The sequence below is a fragment of the Astyanax mexicanus genome, chromosome 2 (genome assembly GCF_023375975.1).
Source record: "Astyanax mexicanus isolate ESR-SI-001 chromosome 2, AstMex3_surface, whole genome shotgun sequence".
Taxonomy (NCBI): Eukaryota; Metazoa; Chordata; class Actinopteri; order Characiformes; family Acestrorhamphidae; genus Astyanax; species Astyanax mexicanus.
In genome coordinates, this window is record NC_064409.1 from 46,885,084 (window position 1) to 46,905,241 (window position 20,158).

At 35.8% G+C, this 20,158-nt stretch overlaps 1 protein-coding gene across 1 annotated transcript in view; it reads left to right on the plus strand.

Annotated features, from left to right (window-relative positions):
• Positions 1 to 14,777, plus strand: part of shisal1b (shisa like 1b) — a 77,283-nt gene extending 62,506 nt beyond the window's left edge. Inside the window, exon 5 of the mRNA XM_015601831.3 lies at positions 8,888 to 14,777. Within this exon, the coding sequence (XP_015457317.1) occupies position 8,888 (1 nt within the window). The 3' untranslated portion in view covers positions 8,889 to 14,777. The remainder of the gene's footprint in view (positions 1 to 8,887) is intronic.
• Positions 14,778 to 20,158: the final 5,381 nt, after the last annotated feature.

Sequence of the window (20,158 nt, forward strand, 5' to 3'; positions counted from 1 at the left end):
AGAGCAGGGGTCTCAAACTCATTGTACCTGGGGGCTGCTGGAGGTAAAGTCTGGGGAAGGCTGGGCCGCATCAGGACAGTGACTCACTGTACACGCCCACTAGCACTTTTCTTCAGTGCATTCTGCCATGCCGTATTCATTGAAATAAAGTTGAGCTCTGCTGAACTTTTTTGCTGGACGGCAAGGCTGCGTTCAATGCAACGCATCATGCACCGTGGCATGCAGCGGGTCTCTCCATTAAAATATATAGGATGCGTTGAGGCTTAAGTGTTAGTGGACACGTATCGTGTACGAGGGTGCACTAACAGTAAAATTTGATTTCAAGTACTAGGCCACAAAATATTGTTCTGCTGGCCGCAAGAGATAATAGAGAGACACTAGTAAGACATCAGTAAGACACTAGAGAGATACCAGAGAGATACTAGAGATAAACCAGAGTGCAAAAAAGAGACACTGGAAGGGCACTAGAGAGACACTAGTAAAACACCAGCAAAACACTATAGAGATACCAGAGAGACACTGGAAGGGCACCAGGGAGACACCAGAGAGACACCAATGTGGGCACTGAACGCAACGTGCAACGATACAGTATTAAAGTCTCTCTGACTGACTTTTTTTTCTTCTCTATTCTGTCTTTACAGTTCTACAATTTATCTCTTTCTGTCTCCCTCCATTGTGCCTTCTCTTTCTTTCTGTCTGTCTTGCTGTTACTCTATTTCTCTCCTTTTTTAACTATATCTATCTCTTTAGATATATGTCTCTCTATATGTCTCTTTTTCACATCCTTTTTCTTCCTTTTTCTGTATCTGTATATGTGATATTTTCTCTTCTGACACTCTGTTCCTATTATCTTTCTGTTTCTTACAGCCCTTCATTTTTTGTCTATCTTGTCCTTTATCTGTTGTTTCTCGAAACATGTCTGTTTGTTGACCTGTCTTTTCTTTCTTTCTTTCTTCCTTTCTTTCTTTATCTTTGTAACTCTTGCTAAGTTTAGTGTCTTTAGCACAACCAGCAAAAACTGTGCCAGATTGAGGCTCAGTTAATGTTTTTCTTTTTTTTGTAAATAAGCAAAGTTAAAAATACTGGAAAACAGGAATAGGCTGTTTATAGATCCTGGCAGTGCCCATGCAGACTAGTGCCGGGCACACGGGTCAGTTTCAGCAGCTGAGTTACAAACATCCACAAACCCACTGAGAAACTGAGCTTGATTTAGCTGAAGGAAGGGATCAGGGAGAACTCTGGACATGCCATCACCCTGACTAAAAATACACCTCAAATCAAAACGAAACACACAAGGCCTGACAAGAGCTCAACTTCAGACACAATTATTGGAAAAGTTAGAAGAAAAGCTTGGAGAGTGGATGAAGGTAGAATGATCATAAATGTTTGGTTTTGGAGCTGGGATATCATTAATAACCAAGTCAGCAACCCTGTATAGGGTTTTACAATAATCTTAGAATATTAAGATTAATGAATCATCACTAGATTCATTTTTGGCAGAACAGCTTAGTGATAATTTAGAATGGTTCTAGAATGATTGGTATATTCAAACTGTATGATATGTAAAGATTAATTTCTACTAAAGATTGTGGTGCTTCTTCTCATTTATAGCCTTTCCTACAGCCAAACTGCAAACATTATACATTTAAAGCAACTCATTGCCTTAACTAAATGAAGGTAAGATTTGCGGAACAAAATCAAATGCATAGGGTTAGAATAACTTAATTATAAGTCATTTTACTTTTAAATTAATATTTTAAGATTTTAGTGAAGGTGAATGACCTTGTGTTTTAAAAGAATGTTTTAGCCTTTCATTTCTTTATTAACAATTATTAATATGCTAAAAAGCTGACAGTTTAATCTTGTGGTAATGCATGAATGAACAGAACCAGAATTAACTAGCATATAGTCACACCCAACAGTGCAGAAAATGGTAAATTACTTTTACAGCTTTTAACACTGAGACAAGTGAGTTAATCATAAAACACAATTTAAAAAATTACATCCAGTACCCTGTGGGAAATTACTACACAGTGGTGGCGAGCTAGGGGCAAGTATACAAATATACAGTATACAAATCAATGGTGCCAGGAGAAAACTAGAAAAATATATAAGACACACACATAGACCAATATATTTCATTGAAATAACTCTTTCTCTGTCAGTATAATAAAATTCACTCAGAATATACAAAAAATGTGATGAAATTAACAGAGTGTGTATCTCAACTATATAAGTCTGTTTGGCTTATTAAGCATAAGCAATCCAAAATTTGTTCAGAATTTATTTGTAAATATTAATTTAAATGTTTTATTAAGAAGTACAGTTAGGTTTAACAGAATCCAGCATCAGCTGCAATAACATTACTGTTATTTTATGTAACCTGATCCTGTTTTTTTAAGTACATATTTTAATATTAAAAAAGTATATACTTTTCCATATTAAGTATATTTTCTTAAAATATTTTTAAATACTCTTTTCTTTTTCAAGGGGTGCCTTGTTTTTATAAGTTGGTATTGTTTACCAACACGTTTAAATTGCATGAAATATTTGATGATTAATGGTAATGATCTACTCACTCTGAACAGATTAGAAAAAAACAGATTAGAGGATAACAAGTCTGGACAAGTAGGATTGCTATGACAGCATGATTCTGTTTTTTATTCGTCTTCTTTAGTTTGTGTATCTAATCTGTGTATGCTAATCGTCTATTAGTTTGCTCCCTTACTGTGACAAACAAATTATAATACATGTTTATACAAGATATTCCAGATTTGTACGGCACGCATTCCTCATCCGCGTCATTTGCTACATTTATTCTGCCCTGACCTCTTTTTAGAAAACAGATTTTTGAACCACATTCATAAGCACCCCTATTTAGTTATTTTCGAGGCCTCTCAGACCTCCTGCTGTAATAACTGAGATGATAATTAAGGCGTAGATAAGCATGTGTGTGTGGAACAGATTATTCATGAAAAATGAGGCAGCAGGTAAGGACAAAGTCAAATTCAGGTTTGATTAAGTAATGCAAACGGCTCTATTAGCACACGAATCATTATAGGGAAATAAAGCTAAATTGTACGCCGGATAACAGCAATTACAATGTAAATGGTTCTGTGCAAGCTGCTCTGTGCAAGCAAAGAGACAGACCTACAGGGAGTTCTAATATGCAGGGAGTTCTAATATGTACAACAAGTGTACTTAAATAGATGTTCAGTGATTCAAATAAGTGATATGCTGATACAGATTTGAAACAGCTGGGATTGTCACAGCATGTTCTCCCTGATACCTGAAATTCATTTGTGCACGATAATTCTGTTCCTGCTTAATCACTTTTAATTGTCTCCTGGACTGAAAATAATAGCTGAATTAAAGGTGTATTTAAATACCACTTTTGCTATAAAGAAGTGTGTGATAGCACATTATTTTTTGCAAGGTATTACATTTTGCAAGGTTTTACATATAAAAGTATATGTAGAAAAAGCTGTGTGCATGTTTATATATATAATGCAATTATTACGTTTGAGATACTAAAAATCATTATTCAGATTTGACTATGAGAAGATGGATAAAATATTCCGGTATGTCTAACTGACCTTTATACATATGTGTGTCATATTTCGTACAGTACTTAGACACTTGCAGATACAGATAAAACCACAGTTTATTAAAGGTTTGGTTGATACAGGGGAAGTCGTGAACTGAAACAGTAGAGCACCGGAAAACAGTAGCTACGTAGACAAAACCATACCATAAACGAGAGACAGTCCAGGGTTCATACATGGAAAAGCCAGCAGTAGAGATAATGCATAAAGGCAGAAAATCCACAATCAGAGGTACAGGCAAAAATCGACGTTGAAAAAACAAGAGGCAAGGTCATACACGAGATAAACATAGACAGAGATAGTAGCGCTTTGTAATGAGGATAAACCAACAATACTCGGAAGAGGTGTGTGCGTGGGAAGCTCTTAAATAGTGCAGGTAATCAGTACTCGAGACTTCCTGGAGGAAGCAGGTGATATGTCACGTGATCGGGTGTGTGTGTGATGTCAGCGGGTGGTGCGTTCTGGGTAGTGTAGTTGTTTAACTGAGAACCTCCGTTAGAGCTGTGTGTGGGAGAAACAGGAGCGCTTTCAGCACCAGAAGTGACAATGTGTAATTAATCTGCACCAATGAGTACGTTGCCAGTAGTCACCCTGTTACTCTGTGATTTCTTATGTTTAAATACACAGTTATTGGAGACACTTATTATAAAGTGAGACGAAAAAGTTCTCCCTAAATGTTCCCCCAATTGAAGGTAGCTTGGGGAATGACTACATGATGGTATAGACATGCCTAATACAAATAGATGGTGCCAGGTGAAAATGAAAAGAGTGTTATTACTCATCGATTCTATCTTGGCCAAACATAAGATACATCCTAAGTCCATCGTATTTTATTGAAACAACTTTTAAGTAAATTCAGTCAGTATAACTTAATAATATAAATGTTCAGTATGCACTGGGCATTTCAAGATGATAATGTCAGAATTCATGGTGCTCAGATTGAGTCCAGACCTTAACCCCATTGAGAATCTTTGGGATGTGCTGGAGAAGACTTTGCACAGAGGTCTAAATCTCATCAACAAAAGATCTTGATGAAAAATGAATGACATTTAAATAGCATTTCTGATTCTATACAGTACCATGCATTGTTTTTTTTTTTTCTAGAGATAATTTATAATCCAGCTTGTAGAACTTTAGTCAAAGCCCATAAATTGTGGACTTCAAAAACATAGAGAATTATCAAATGTATTAAGGTCTTTGTAGAGATCAATTAAATGGTCTGCACAATGATTATTTCTATTAATCACCAAAGGGAGATGATTTAAACAAGTATAGTTGATGAAATGGTGCTTGTGTTTTTTTGTTTTTTTTTCATAAAATCAGATCAGTGGAATGCAAAAAACATTTGGTCCTGATTAACTAAGGATTTTAAAATTAGAGTTAATCATGACAGTTTTGAAATGGGTCTGTAGTTATTAAGATCTGATTGCTCACCTGATTGCTCATTGAAGTGGAGTTACAAGTGCTCTAATCCAGATGCTGGGAATTCTGCTTGATTAAAGAGATAAATTAAAGTACAGCATTTAAAAAAAGGGCTTGGGTGGCTTAAGATGTATGGGAGGAGGCAGGTGCTAGTCTTCACCCTCCTACTGTTGGGCCATTACTAGTGATAGGGTAGGCCATATACAGGCCCGCTGTAATAAGGCAAGCAAACCAATTAATTGGGGCCCCCTAGACAACAATTGGTTATAAACTGAATGCAGCGACAAACTGTGTGAGCTCCCCTTTCAATTTTGTGATGGTCAATGGAGGAAAGTACAACAGCACTGTTATCAGAATCTCCGGGACTTGGTAACTAGTCTTCTAAATTGAGGAGAAAATTAAACAATAGAAAAATAAGTCTATATCGAGTTTTTGAGTTCTAGTTGTTTAAAGAAGGCAACGTTAAAGAGATTACATGAATCATTTTAAACTTTTATTATTTAACCACCTTCAGACAGCCTGTACCTGTACCTTACTTAATTGTATTTATTACTAACTTTTATTTTTAATTTTTGTTCTTTACTTAGTTATTTATTTCCTTTTTATTTCTTTTATTTTTTCATAGTTTTGTATTATTGCTTTTAAACTTATTTTGAATTGGTTTTTGTTTTTATTTTTATTCTTATTTTTTTGTTATTTTTGTATGTATTTATTTTTATTATTTTTAATTTTATTGTACTATGTAAAATTTATGTTTTGTTTAATTTTAACAGTTTTTTTTGTTAGTTTTTTTATTATTTCTTATAAATTAAACCAAGTTTTATGATTTTTTTATTCTTATTTTCATTCTTATTTTTATTTTGTATCTATTTTTTATATTTTGTTCACTGTTATTTTAAAAAGATTAAATGTAGTCATTGTTTTTTTGTCATGTCAATCCCTGTTTTTGTAAATGCTTAGCTACATTAAAAATGAGGGTTGCCCTCAATGTACTTCCGAGTTAAGATAAAGGTTGGTTGATGATTGATTAATCCCATCTTAAAACTGCATTCTCTTCTGATAATTATGGGCAGTATTTTGGCGTAGCTGCTTGTAGAAATGTTAAGTACTTGTGCTCACTGTTGTGCTCACACCAGTTATTTTAAGAGCAATTAATAAACCATAATATGCTTTACCTCTTGCCACTGTATTGTGTTGTACTGTATCTGCAACATATTATCTTCAGTAGGTCTATTTTATACATAAGCAGACAAATATCATTTATCATAATGTCGAGTAAAGTTTTATTTGAACTGTACCATCAAAACCAGCTGTCACATCACCAGATAAGCACAAAATAAAGTGTAATTTCCTACCATTAAAACATCCTCCTAACGAAACCATCTGCAGTGAAAGACTAAGTGGGTGGAGGTGGTGGGGGAATTGAAAGCAGGAGAAAAAGAGAAGAACAATTTGTGTGGGTTAGAGATGTACACAGTGTTCTTGAACTGAATAAATGCAGCCCTGTCCATCATGACCACAGCCTGCCCTGGTTAGTTCAAGATCTTTGAATAACCAAAAACTGGATATTGATAGGTAAGCCAGTATGGTGTCTACAACATGTCCAACAGCAGATATGGTCAAAAAAGCAGTATGAAAGCATAATTACTGATATTTGTTGATGAAAATGACATGGAATGATATTGGAATGAGAGTTTTAGGGTTTTCTAAAAGGAATATTGTAGCATGATGTGGTGAAACTGAGTGTGGGGATAGAAAGATACATGGAGTGGAGTTGTAATTCTATGAAACGAGACGGGGTGCCCAGAATTCAGCAGTTTTGTGGGTGGAGAGTGACTCTGAATGTGTGAGGTTGAAGAATATGAAAAGAAAAGATATATAAAGTCAACAATTACTTATTTATTAACAGTTTACTCCCTAACTGTTTTCTTTCCCTTGGGATTCTTCACAATTTTATGTTGAGAAATATTTATTGTTAGATTATTAGGTTTTTTAGTTTTTCACAGATTGATGAACCTTCTGAGAGACTCTGCCTCTCTAAAATGCTCTTTTTTCATATCCAGTTATGTGTGTTAGTAGCAATTGCTCTAAATGTGTGTGTTTTTTTATTAGTACCAACAGAGATGTGTTGCTCCCATCAGGTTCTCAGTAAGGTGTTTTTTTTTAAGAAATGGTATGGTAACTTATTAAATATTAAACACTTATAACATTTAGTTAGTGTTATATGTTCTACTGTAAATAAATTATGGTTATTTAAGGCTTGCAATTCATTACATTCTGTCCTTATTTGCATGTATTTACTTTTTCACAGCATCCCAATGTTTTTTAAACAATTGAGGTTTTAATTACCATGTACTGTCCTTTTCTCAAATTAACTAATTATAAGTCTTAAAAAGGACAAAAAAAGAAATTAACTATTCAATTATTTTAAAACATTTGGACACACATCTTCTCATTCTATGTGTTTTTATGTATTTTCTATATCATAGGAATGTTTACTCAGATACCAGCACATCTGATACTTGAAGATATTAACACTTTATGAAATTACATAATTAATTAAGATATATGCATGATTGTGAAGCCCAATAATCACAAAGACAAACACAATAGCAGGGTTAAGAATGTGTATGTGTGTAGAGGATTTTAGCATTGCAGCAGTACTGAGCGGTTCCATCCCTTTGAGCTTTAAGTACAGCTCAACTTGACCTGTCATCCTTCAAGACACATAAAAGACAAGCATCAATATTTGACAAGCGTCAAGATTGCCCTGGTACCCAGGTGGTGGAACGAACTTCCCCTGGGTGTTTGAACAGCTGAGCCCCTTGCAGTCTTTAAGTGCTGACTAAAAACAAATGCCTATATATAAAGTGGATAAGCTAGCTAGAGATACATTTGAGTATTTGGAGCATTTGGGTAAAAGCATAATTGGAGACTTGAAAAAAAAAGTTGACATTTGATCAGTTACCACCCTACCTACAAAACCTGCTACAAACAGCAGGTCTCTTCAGCACATTTTTGGCACCTCATCATTTCAGTTATTTACTCCAAAGACTGAAAGATATTTCAGGATGTAAAAACTACAGTACCAGTCAAATGCTTTTCTCTATTTCTTCACTTTATTTATTTTCTACATTGTAGATTAATATTAAAGACATGAAAACAATTAAGGGACACACACGGAATTTAAGTGTAACTTTAATATAGTCTTCATTAATACATTTAATACATTTAATAATAAAATGTAAAAAAAAAAACATAAAAAAGAAAGAAAACACATTTAATTTGAAGAGTTGTGTCCAAAATATTTCACTGGTAATGAACACTACATAGATTGTAACTGAAATGTACCTTGCTATGAATCTATTGTTTTTAATTGTTGTACATCAACTGCTTTTTATATATATTACTATTGTTTGTTGTTGTTTGTTGTTGTTGTTGTTGTTTTCTTCTTACTTAAGTGGCTTCTGCTGCTACTGCTGCCAGGCCATAATTGCTGAAAATAACTTCTTTTAAATGACTCACTTGGTTTTTTTACATTTAGAAAAATATATATATTTATATATGTTAATATAATACATTTCTTTTGCCAGTCTCAAATCATATTTTTTTTTTTACTTACATCTGACTGAAACTTTTTGCAGACCTACTTTTGAACACATAGACACTGACACACACACATACACACACCTGTGAGCTAGTGTTTTGCTATTATGTCGAATTTCTTAATCTCATATAGTCTTTATTTCATAGTTATTATTAAAAGACAAACTGATACAGCATTTGTCAGATATTGGAATATGCTAGAACGTAGGTCTACTTTGTAGTTTTACTGATTATCTGTTTCCATGTTTCTATAGAACTGACTGCAGGAAATCACCAGTGAAGTATTTGATGGATAACGTGGCTCATGCTCCAGAAGAGTGTTGGTTCAGATGTGCCTCCCTGTCAGCCCACTCTCTTCAAGCACAACCCTCCAGTTCCTCCATAAGGACCTCCCCTCAGAACCAAGCTGAGCAAACGCTGGAGAATCACTGATACACCTGGGGTTACAGACCCAGCAGAACCGGTTAATTAAAGGACCTACAGCAGAGCTTGGATCTGGAAGGAACGGAGGTGAGATGAGAAATCCTACATGAACTGAGCTGAGTGCAGTGAAACTATGTCAGAGTTCTTCTGAGTAAAGAAACAAGTGTAGCTTTCTTCAACCATGACCAGTTCACAGCGAGGAGCAGAAAGTCCAGATCGTTCGTGGACACATTTGACGATATATTTATAGTGTTTGCACTGCCTTGTGACCTAATATGGACTAATTACTATAATGTGTGGTGGTAGGAGTATTTATTTGTACCTTGTTTATGTATACTAGTCAGGGAATATTATGAGAAGCAAATACTTAAAGCCCCACTCAGGAACCACTGGAACAGCAGCACTGCTCCGGAAAACAGTTTACAGGCCAGTAGGCTTAGAGTAGTACAGCTAGCAGGACAGTCACGTGTAGAGCAGCCATCCAGGCCATTCTGATATTAGGACTGGTAGGGCAGTGCTAACAATGGCCTGGAACGTGCAGTGATTCCTGATTCGGGCTTTAATAAATGATGAATATTGGTGATCACTGTTTCAAATTCACCTTTTGCCATCCTGTAATTTATGACACCCCACCTGTGTTCCAGTGGAAAGATAAAAATGCAGCATTTTCACATCAGATTGCATCAGATTTAGGGACGGAGAAAAATGAAATGTCTGTGGGTACAGGCCTTTTATGATTAATTGTCTGGAATTAAGGAAATTAAGCTTTACACAACGTTTTTTTTTTTTTTTTTTTGAGCATTTTTTGGTGATAACCTGCTGTTTATACACTAGAAAGGAGTCTGAGGACGGAAATACATACATTACCCAAAATACATACATTTGCTTATAACGTTAGACCGTGGTACAGGTTGTACTAAGGGTGCACCAAACTAGTACTCTGTGTTGATCTGATACTGGATAAAATAAAAATCCCTGGATCAAATATCAGAAGAAAAAAATATAATCTAATCTGATTCATTAGTCTACACTGTAAATGCATTCTTAACTTCAGAACCAAAGCCTGTATGTGATCAAGCCTACATGCCAGTATTCTAGGCTTCATATGGTAGTTAAATGTTGCGCATTATGTTATTTACATGACTATGATAAGCAAAGTGCATTTAGACAGAGAGTTTGGAGATATCAAATATTCTAATTGGACATGAAAAAGTGAGATCATGCCACCCCTAGTACTCAGGTATTTAAATGTGCTGTTATTTCTTAAGTAATCACCAGGGATGGAAAATGCTTGAGTAATTGTATTTTGACAATTGAGAAAAGATGATTATAAATGTTTGTCCATTTCACCTTTTCTACACTAAAACTAGTTTTAGGGCGTTTTCACACCTGTAGTTTGTTTCTCTGGTCCAAATCAATTGATGAGTTTGTTTACTTGGAGCGTTTTCACCCTCGGTTTGGTTTGTTTTCACACAGGCACAAATCTAAACGCATCGTCTAAATGCGCCCCAACCAACCACACAAGCGATTTGTCTCCTCTTATTGGTCAGAGCTCTCTGTTGCGGGAGCAAAAAAGTAAATATATAAGATATATAAGATGTTGTGTTCCAGACCAGTTTAAATATTAGTGCAGTGTGAAGCTGCTTAAACACTGGTCACTGAAATCAGAAGCAAAGACAGCGTTTGTTCATAGGTGTAGTAATAATCATTATATAATATATCAGATTAAACTGTACCTGAACAGCCGTTTAGCTCAAACATGACCAGATCATGTTCTCACCGCAAACAAACTACTCTGGAGTTTGTTTGGAACTGGACGGAGACCACCTCCAATAGCTGGTCTCAGTACGATTGTTTTGGTCCAAACTCGAGTGAGATAACTGTTTTCTGTTGATTACCTGCTCAAACCAACCACACAATAGGTTCAAACCAGAGACTTTAAAAAAGATGGACGCCGTGTTGCCATTCCCATTCATTCAATGAAAATGAAACTAAAATCTTCCGCCATGTTGGTGATCCTGATACCAGAGTCTGCGCAGTAGAGACCAGAGGAGGGAGAAAGACTGTGGAGAGACAGCCTACTCATTTAAATAAATCCGCCCCTGAGGGCTGCCTCCACAGAGCTATACACAGTCTATGGTCCCACCCATACAGTCATTGGTTTCACCCCAGCTAGGTGTAACCCAGCCCTTTTACAATAACCACACCTTTTTGAATTGAGCTGAATAACGTTTTTGAAAATTAATTCTGTGGGGATATAAAAGCAGAGCAATATAAGCAGAGGTTACACTAGCTGTTGCATTTAAATAATGGAAGTAGAATTACACTATATTGAAAAAAAACGTGATTGAAAGTTGTCTGTTTTGCCATTGAAACCTATGGGGATGGGTGGAGTTACACAGCTTTCTCCAACCGAACAGCAGGGGGCGCCCGACCTGTGGTGGCTTCACTTTTGAGAGACGATGCTATACAGCTATACACAGTTTATAGTACAAACAAACCAGAGTCTGTTTTAAACAGGTTAAATAGTGCTGGTGTGAAAATGCCCTTATTCCAAGTTAATAAACGTTTAATTCCAAATATTTGTGTAAGCGAAATCATGCACCACTTTTTACAAAACAAATTAGGGCTAATCTCCCAGACAAGGATTGTTAATACTTCCTAAACAGGGTTTTAATGAAAATGGAATAAAATAGGAAACATAATTAACAAGGCTTAATTCTTGTCAGAGTAAAGGGTTCATAGTTTTCAAGTGTACATATTTAAATATGTTTATATTTAGCTTTTGAGACAGTAGCCATATTATCACTTCAGTACAGTTTCTCTGTATTTCCACCCCTGGTGATCTCCTCTAAACATACTAATGTATGCTTATTGTTTAATCACACTTTCCCATAGATGTAATTTCAGAGATTGGACACCGGTGTGAGTTTATCATCTCCTCAAAACACCTTGGTTAAATTGCACTAGGAAAATAACTTGACTCTCATTCAAAACCTTTTGTCAAAAAACATTTGGTCTTATTAAGATCCATAAAATTGGTCAGTATAGACTCTCACAATTTTAGAATATTTATATTAATTTTTTTGTATTTCACCCAAAGTCATACATTCAATTTGACGATCTACAAGCAATGCAATATAGTTCTTGTATTTTTAAGCAATGTTCTGAAAAGCTTGGAGTGTACATATGATGATGAACACACTCTGGAACTCATTCTCCGTGTCCTTTGTAAAGCTTAAGAGTTTAATGGTTCAAGTGTGAGGGATTTCTTTTTTACTGGCGTCCCCAAATCGACATGGCGCGGTTTCCTAACTCACTGCCAAAGAACACAAAAACAGTACAGTAGAGGAAAAGGCACTGCGCTGATCTAAAGCAGGACACTGAAGTACGCTCTCTCGATGCCTATACTAGCTAGCTGTGAGCTTCTGTCAGCCGTGTCTCTTCTTCACTATATACGACTATAGTGCTGTAATCCCTTGTAATGATCAATAAGCTTCAGAAATGGTAGATGAATTCACTGCAGGCAAAGTTACTATTCAAAATAGAGCCAATGTCCAATTATACCATTTTCTTCAGTGGAACGGTGTCATCTCATCTCATGCTAGAGCTTGACATTCCCTACACTGCAATAATTGGCCTGGCTGGAAAGCAGAGGAGAGGTGGGAAATTACTCTCAGAGCTCCTCATGAATGGACGGTGGAAGATAAAGAGAGAAAGAGAGAGAGTCGAGAATTTCGAGCACATCTGTAGCAGAATCCTAATTTAATTGGAAATGGGAGAGGATGATTGGAATTATGAGCTATTACACAGACTGCTGTTTAATTTGAAAAAGCACTCTAAGGGGAATTCCTCAGATTTGTTGAACTACTGCATAATTAAATGTTAAAAGGTTAAAAAAAGAAAAGAAAAGTTTTTTTTAATGGTTTGGTGTAAAGTGATACATTTACAGTAGTGCTGATAAGGGCGTGTTATACTGCAACACAATTATAGCCATAAAAAAAATAGTAAATCTTCGTTTTAAAAATGCAGGATGCATTCAAGATGGAGACGTACAGTCATAATGAGTGGATTAGGTAATTGGCCGTGTAAATTGGGGAGAAAAAAAAAATTAAATGAGAGGTACATATTTAAAAATTTGTTTTCTTTAGTAAAAATATTTTTGCTCCACATGCACCTCTCCGTTATTAATATACTTAATTTAAATACTAAAATTTCTAACATATTGATAAACTGACCTTTTTTTTAGACTAAGACTAATTCTGACTATGGTCCACTATGTTGGGAAAAACTGACATTGCTATGTTTATATTGCTGAGAAATATAATACTAAAAAATACAGGGATCCAACAGGGTATTATATTAATGATCCACAATGTGTATCCACAATATAAAAAACATGGAATTATTTACTCAACAAAAAGTGTTAAACAAACCAGAAAACGTTTTATTTTTATTATCTAAAGTAGCACATTTTGCTTAGATGACAGCTTTGAACATCTTGGCTGGATGTTCTCAGTCAGCTTTATGAGGTAGAGTAACCTGGAATGGCTTTCAGTTAACAGCTGTGCTGAACTCATCAAGAGTTAATTATTTAAATTTCTTGTCCTCTTAATGTGTTTAAGAGCATCAGTTGTAAAGTTGTGAAGAGGTAGAGTTGGTATACAGTGAATAGCTCTATTTTAGTAATGTTCTAATGCATATTATGGCAAGAAATACACAACTAAGTAAAGGATAAAATCACTTTAAGAAAGGAAGGGAGTCAAAAACGATATGATAAAACTGGCACTCATCAGGACCACCCAGGAAAGGAAGACCTAGACTTATCTCTGTTGCACAGGATAAGTTAATCAGAATTACCAGCCTCAGAAACCACAAGGTAACAGCACTCCTGAAAATAACCACCTAAAAAGTATTTTGGTTTGTTTAACAATTTTAAGTTACTACATGATTCCTTATGTGTTCTTTCAGAGTCTGGATGACTTTACTATTCATTTACAAAATAAGGAAAAAGAAGACATTAAAAAGAGAGTTTTTCCAAACCTTTGAGTGGTACTGTATGTCATGAAAAACATTTGGATGAATTTTTCAAAAGAAAATAATTTGCACAAGACAATGCACATCCTACGATGACTATTAGACATGTGCACATTTTATTAACTCTGAAGTTTCTCTAAAACAGATTATTTCACACCAAATCTCAGACATTTATTTATATAGAAGTTCTGAAGCACTGGTGGAATTCCCCTGTAATATCTGTCTATGATTAAAACGCGGCTATAGGGCTCTGTTATCAGAGGCCTGGTTTAAACAGGGATTTACACATTGTAATGGGAAAGTGAACATACTGTATGTGAATAAACTGAGAGTGCGAGGTTTACCGCAATGAAGGACTCACCATTCACCCTTTTACATTTGGGTTGTCTTGGTAACAGTTGCCTTAGTAACTCTACACCTGTAGACAGCAGCTCTGTAGCTACTGGTACCTTAAAGCAGGTGGGATGGTCACACACGCACACTTGCACAGCATATGCACACGTGTATGCACACACACACCGACACACACACCAACACACACACAGACACTGACACACACATACACACATCTGTGAGCTAGTGCTTTGCTATTAGGTAGAATGTATAGTCTTTATTTCAATTGTACTTGCAATTGTTTACTTTGTACTGTTACAGATGGGAGAAATAAAGATATTTATAACTCTTTCCATTTGTGTTTAAACACTGTTTATGTTCATTTTCACCTGTGTGTGATGAATAAATGACAATTGGAAACATACACTCTAAAAAGTGAGTTTGTGTCAGCTAAACTAGCATTATCGTGTTTGTATTTTAAGCAAACAAGTTGTTTTCATGCGACTTTTAAGGCTCATCTGTGAGTGTTTGATTTTGAAATCTTCTTATTGACTCATTGGAACAAGGATATATTTGCATAGTGAACATGTCCTCTCCCCTCACCTACCACCAGTGTGTTGTAGGCTGTAAGAACAAGTTTCCTTTATTTTGTGCTACCACAAGTCTCTGATAAAAGTCTGTATTTATTAAATTATTTGAGAATACAATACAACATTTTGTAGTTGTATGAAAAAAATGAATATCTTAAAACTGAAGATACCTAAAATAACCAGGTAAATTAAAAGAATTGATTATAGTGTGAAATAGGGGTGAGCGATACGGCCCCAAAATAATATCATGATATTTTATGGTATTTTTGCTGGAACGATACTTTTGGCAAGATGACGAAACACTGAATTAAAATAATTATTTCAAGAATACACTACTGCAACAAAATGAAAATAAATTATATTATTGCATACAATATGACACACACTGTTAAAATGGTAAAAAAGAAAAAAAAAACTAATTTTCTGACATTTAGATATAAACTGTAAAAAACAGTTATTGTATTTACTATAATTAACAACTATTAGTCCTTTTACAAGAACTTCTCCTATAATTACATGAAATCTTTCACTTCAACAGATTTTAATTCTTAAAAAAGTATCATATTGTCCTTATAAAGCAGAATAATTATTAATTTTACAAGAACATGTCCTACAATTACATGAAATCATTCACTTTTAACATATTTGAATTCTTAAAAAAGTAATACACTTCTTTTAAAACGGAGTAATAAGTAATTTTACAAGAACTTGTCCTATAATTACATGAAATTTTTTACTTCCTGAATGAGATATTAAAAAAATATATTTTTTCAGATTGTAACAGAAGTCAATGATCCAGAATATCGTGATGCTAAAAATGCCCTCCACAATATTTCAAGGTATATTATTGTTCACGATATTTAAAAATTGTTGGCGATATTATTCCATAAGTTGCATACAGCTTAATTGAGTTAAAGCAATATGACCCTTTTTGGTGTACATTAGACTCACTTTTGTACGTATGAGAGTATTTTAGTTTTTTCTTCATTCTTTTACTGTGTGCTGTTCAGGGCCTTTATACTATAGAGAGGTCTGACGGTCAACACTTTAAAGCCTCTGTGGTCTGAACCTTTCTGATGTTTTCAGTCATTTAGACAGCAGCAGCAGCAGCCGCCAATCTTATCTGGTCAGAACCCAACACACACACACACACCTGACTCTTGGGGTTGTGAGACATCATTAAGGCCTCCTCCAGCATAACTGAGGGGTATTTCCAGAGGGCACTGACAGGGCCAGCTGTGGCATGTCTGCAGCACTGGCCTAGAATTAGAACCTCAGCGGAGATCTCAAATTAGTCTCAAACTTTTAGAGTTAGGGACACATGTGCTCGTCTGGCCGCTTCGCTTTGTTCGGACATTCTTTTGACAGTTTTTGCTGCTTTAAAGATAACTCTTCTGAGACTCCTGTCACCACTGCTGCTGTATACCTTCCTAAAACAAGTACTTCTGACCTTCCTCTGCCTCTCTCTCTCTTTTACAAAGACCACAAACAATACCTGTAATTGGAAGTAAGAGAGGCTTTTTATTGGTGTATTTTTTCTTTTTTTAGATTTTAATGGTGGATTATCCCTGGGTGATTCATAGCATACTATGATACTGGGATCCAGGAATGACTGCAGCAGATATTAGCAGATATTTATAGACTGCCAATAGAATAGGAAATTATAAATGTGTCCAATCTGCTGTAGTAAGATTATGAATCACACAGGTATAATCCAGCCTCACTAATCTACTGTATGCATTTCAAATGTGTTTGCTTTTTTCAGAAAAGGCTAAAAACCAAAAACATTCAACAGTCAGTAGATGCAGCCGTTTTAATGGATCACATCGCAAGTAACATCGCACATCTTACTCTATAAGCCATTAGTGGTGCTGCTATACTCCTGAATATATAAAACCTATGTAGATGTATGAAAGACTTTTTAAAATTAATTTAAAAGCCGTTTGACCAGTGGTAGGATTGTCCCCCCTTAAATGTGAGTCCTGGTCCTCCCAAGGTTTCTTCCTCCTCCTGCAGCTCTGAGGGAGTTTTTCCATGCCACCGCGCTCACTGGGGGTTCTGTATTCTGTATTCTCTATGTTTAATCTTTTGCCTGATTGTTTGTCCTGTAACCATGTTTCTGTAAAGCTGCTTTGTGCCAACACCAGTTGTAAAAAGCGCTATACAAATAAGTTTGATTTGATTTGATAATAAACAAAAATGCAAAATGCAAATATACGATAAGATCAGTATAAGGTCAAATTTACTTTTAACTACTGGTTCTCTACAAAGATTAATGCCAACACAGTCTTATGAATCCACTGCGCACAAGCCCCCCAAAACCACTCATCAAATATAATAAATGAAAAACAGTTCATTAGCCTGTTATTTTTCACCGTTGTCGCACCTCAGTCCTTGTCTGTTTTTTTTTTCTTCCTTTCTTGGTCCTTCTTGCTTTTCTGTCTGCCTCTCTTTAAGCACATGGACCTTTGTTGTTGAGGTCTTGTCTCCATCCTAGCCCCGCCCTATTCACACCCTGTCCTCAGTGTTTTCTTGCCTGTGTAGTTTGTTACTCAGCCCCCTCATTACCTTTCCCAGGTGTTTCTTGTTTCCTCACCTCTCTACATATACCCCATGTTTTCCTTTGTTGTGTGGTGTGCTTTGTTTGACCTACCGTGTATCTGGTACTGTTTGTTATCTGTACTCTGTTTTATTGACATGTTTTTGTTAGTATATAATTGTGTCTATCTGGCCTTATTTTTGTCTTAATGTTATTTGTTACTTTGTTTGTTTTCTATATAGCTATTAATAAAAGCACCTTGTATCCTGCCTCCAACTCTGAAGGTGCTTTTGCTTCAGCACTGCTGTATGCTGACTCCCATTGCATTTAAGTGTTTCTCCAGTGGCAGAGTCAAAACTCCAAAACACTGGTGACGTGTTTTTAAAAAAAACTCCACGTATTATCAGCAGGAGACGCTCGTCGTCAGCAGGAGCACAACGCAACCACAACTGTCCAGCGTCCAGCAGAGCGGAAAGGAGCGCAGCATCCCGCATGCAGTGTGTAAGCACCCTGAGAAATTACGAGTGATGGCTGAAGTGTGGCTTTTGGGGGATCAAATTAAATAAGCCAATTAATTCTGAAAAAATATTTGTTTTTTTGAGGTGTTTGAATCATTTTCCACCACTGTTTATCAAAATTATCCCAAACAGCAGACCTAGGTCTTTTCCAGATTCTTCCATTTCACAAATTCTAATGGTTTCACAAAATATTAGCAATAACTAATAATGCAATACAGCATGTCTGTGATATTACTTCACAAAAAAGCAGTTACAATGCAGTTTAAAATGTATGAAGGTGTGGCAGTGAGATCAGAGATCAGATTTTTATCACTTTTATTTAGAAACATTTGGGGACAAAACATACTAATCTCAGATCAGCTGCTTTTACTTTTATTATCAAAAAGCAAGAAAAGATTTAAAACGTTTGGAAACCACAAATGACATAACAAAACCAGTTTTGGGACAGTCACAAATCATTACACACATTTTGGCATTTGCTAGTTTGGAACATGCAATCTGCATGTAATTATTTGGAAGGAGACTGGAGGGAAGGGCTGGGGTTCGGGCAGCTTATATTCTAGTAGGAACCAAGTCCGGTTTCTTTGATAAATAGACTCAGGAAGGAGAGATAACAGCATTAAAGTGAGGAAATGATGTGGTGGAGGGTTTACAAAGACCCGTCATGAATATAAAAGCAAGATAGATTGTTTTTAATAGGATGTTAGATGGGGAGGAGGTGCCTCAGGCATGTAGTTTCTTCCAAAACTTTCTTAATTTGATGACAACACAAATGAATGTTCATACCCAATGCAATTTTATTGTTGTTTTTAGAAAATTGTCAATCCTTTATTTTACTTTAACATTTACTGTGGGGTTTAACATAACTGCTGAGGTGTCTTGTAAGGCCCAATAAAGACCCCTGGGCACTGATTCCATTGGCATAGTCAGTAATCCATCCCTGTTTATGCGTAGAACATTTAGCAAATTTATTGTACAGACATACTACAGGCATTGTACACATTCACCTTTTTTTTTAAGGATGAAATTAGTTAAAGGAGAAATAAGGATAGCTCACCTCCACCTGCGTCATCTTGAAATTAAGTCATGATAAGTCAACTTCGGAGCACAAACACAGCGTTGAAGAACTGATTGCAAAATTAATTCCAGCTGTTGCTAAAAAGATCTTTATAACAACTTGAATTCATGCTGTTCCCCTATCTTACCTATTTGCTCATGCTTGTCAGTTGACTTATCGAGACTTAATTTTAAGATGGCATCTGGAGAAGTACCTGAAGAAACTGTGTGTATGAACACTTTCAGAGTTCTCAGTGCCTCGTTTTCAGTATAAGGGCTCTCAAAATTTTACCAATGAAGTGTGGAGCTTGTTAATAGTGCAAATATAGCCATTTCTTGGCATGGAAAACTCTATGCCCCTATCTCTAGAATTGTAAATCTGTTGGGAGCATCAGCTAAAAGTGCTGTATTTTAGAATGCTGTGGGTTATTCAACAAATGTTTATAATCGTTATCATGTTTCACTACAGTCCAAGTCCATTTCACACTGGATTTATCCTTTAACAGAGCTTAATTTATGGTTTGACATATTGCCCTTTTAAAAAATCTTCTAAGCATTGATTTAAGACAGGAAAGAAAAGTGTTTCTAGGAGATTCATTGGGAACAGTAAGACTTTCAAGACAGAATCCCAGCAAAGAGAATGTGCAGGACAGTTGAATATAGGAAGAAAAAGAAGATAATCAGTGAACATGCTGTCAGCATCCACACCCTGTCTGCATAATGAGCCGAGTGGACAAATGGTCTCTTGTGTTCATTAATGCTTCTGTAGTCTAGACAACTGCCACTGATCTGCTGCTCTAATGCCATTCACAATGTCAGCTGAATGTTAGAGTTGCCCTCTAACATAAAGAGATGCTTAACCCGAGGCAGACATTTACAGGAAATGTAATCTGTGGAGGCTGCAGATTGGGCCTGGCTGTGGATTACTTGTTCTGAGGGGTATTTCCAGAGGGCACTGACAGGGCCAGCTGTGGCATGTCTGCAGCACTGGCCTAGAATTAGAACCTCAGCGGAGATCTCAAATTAGTC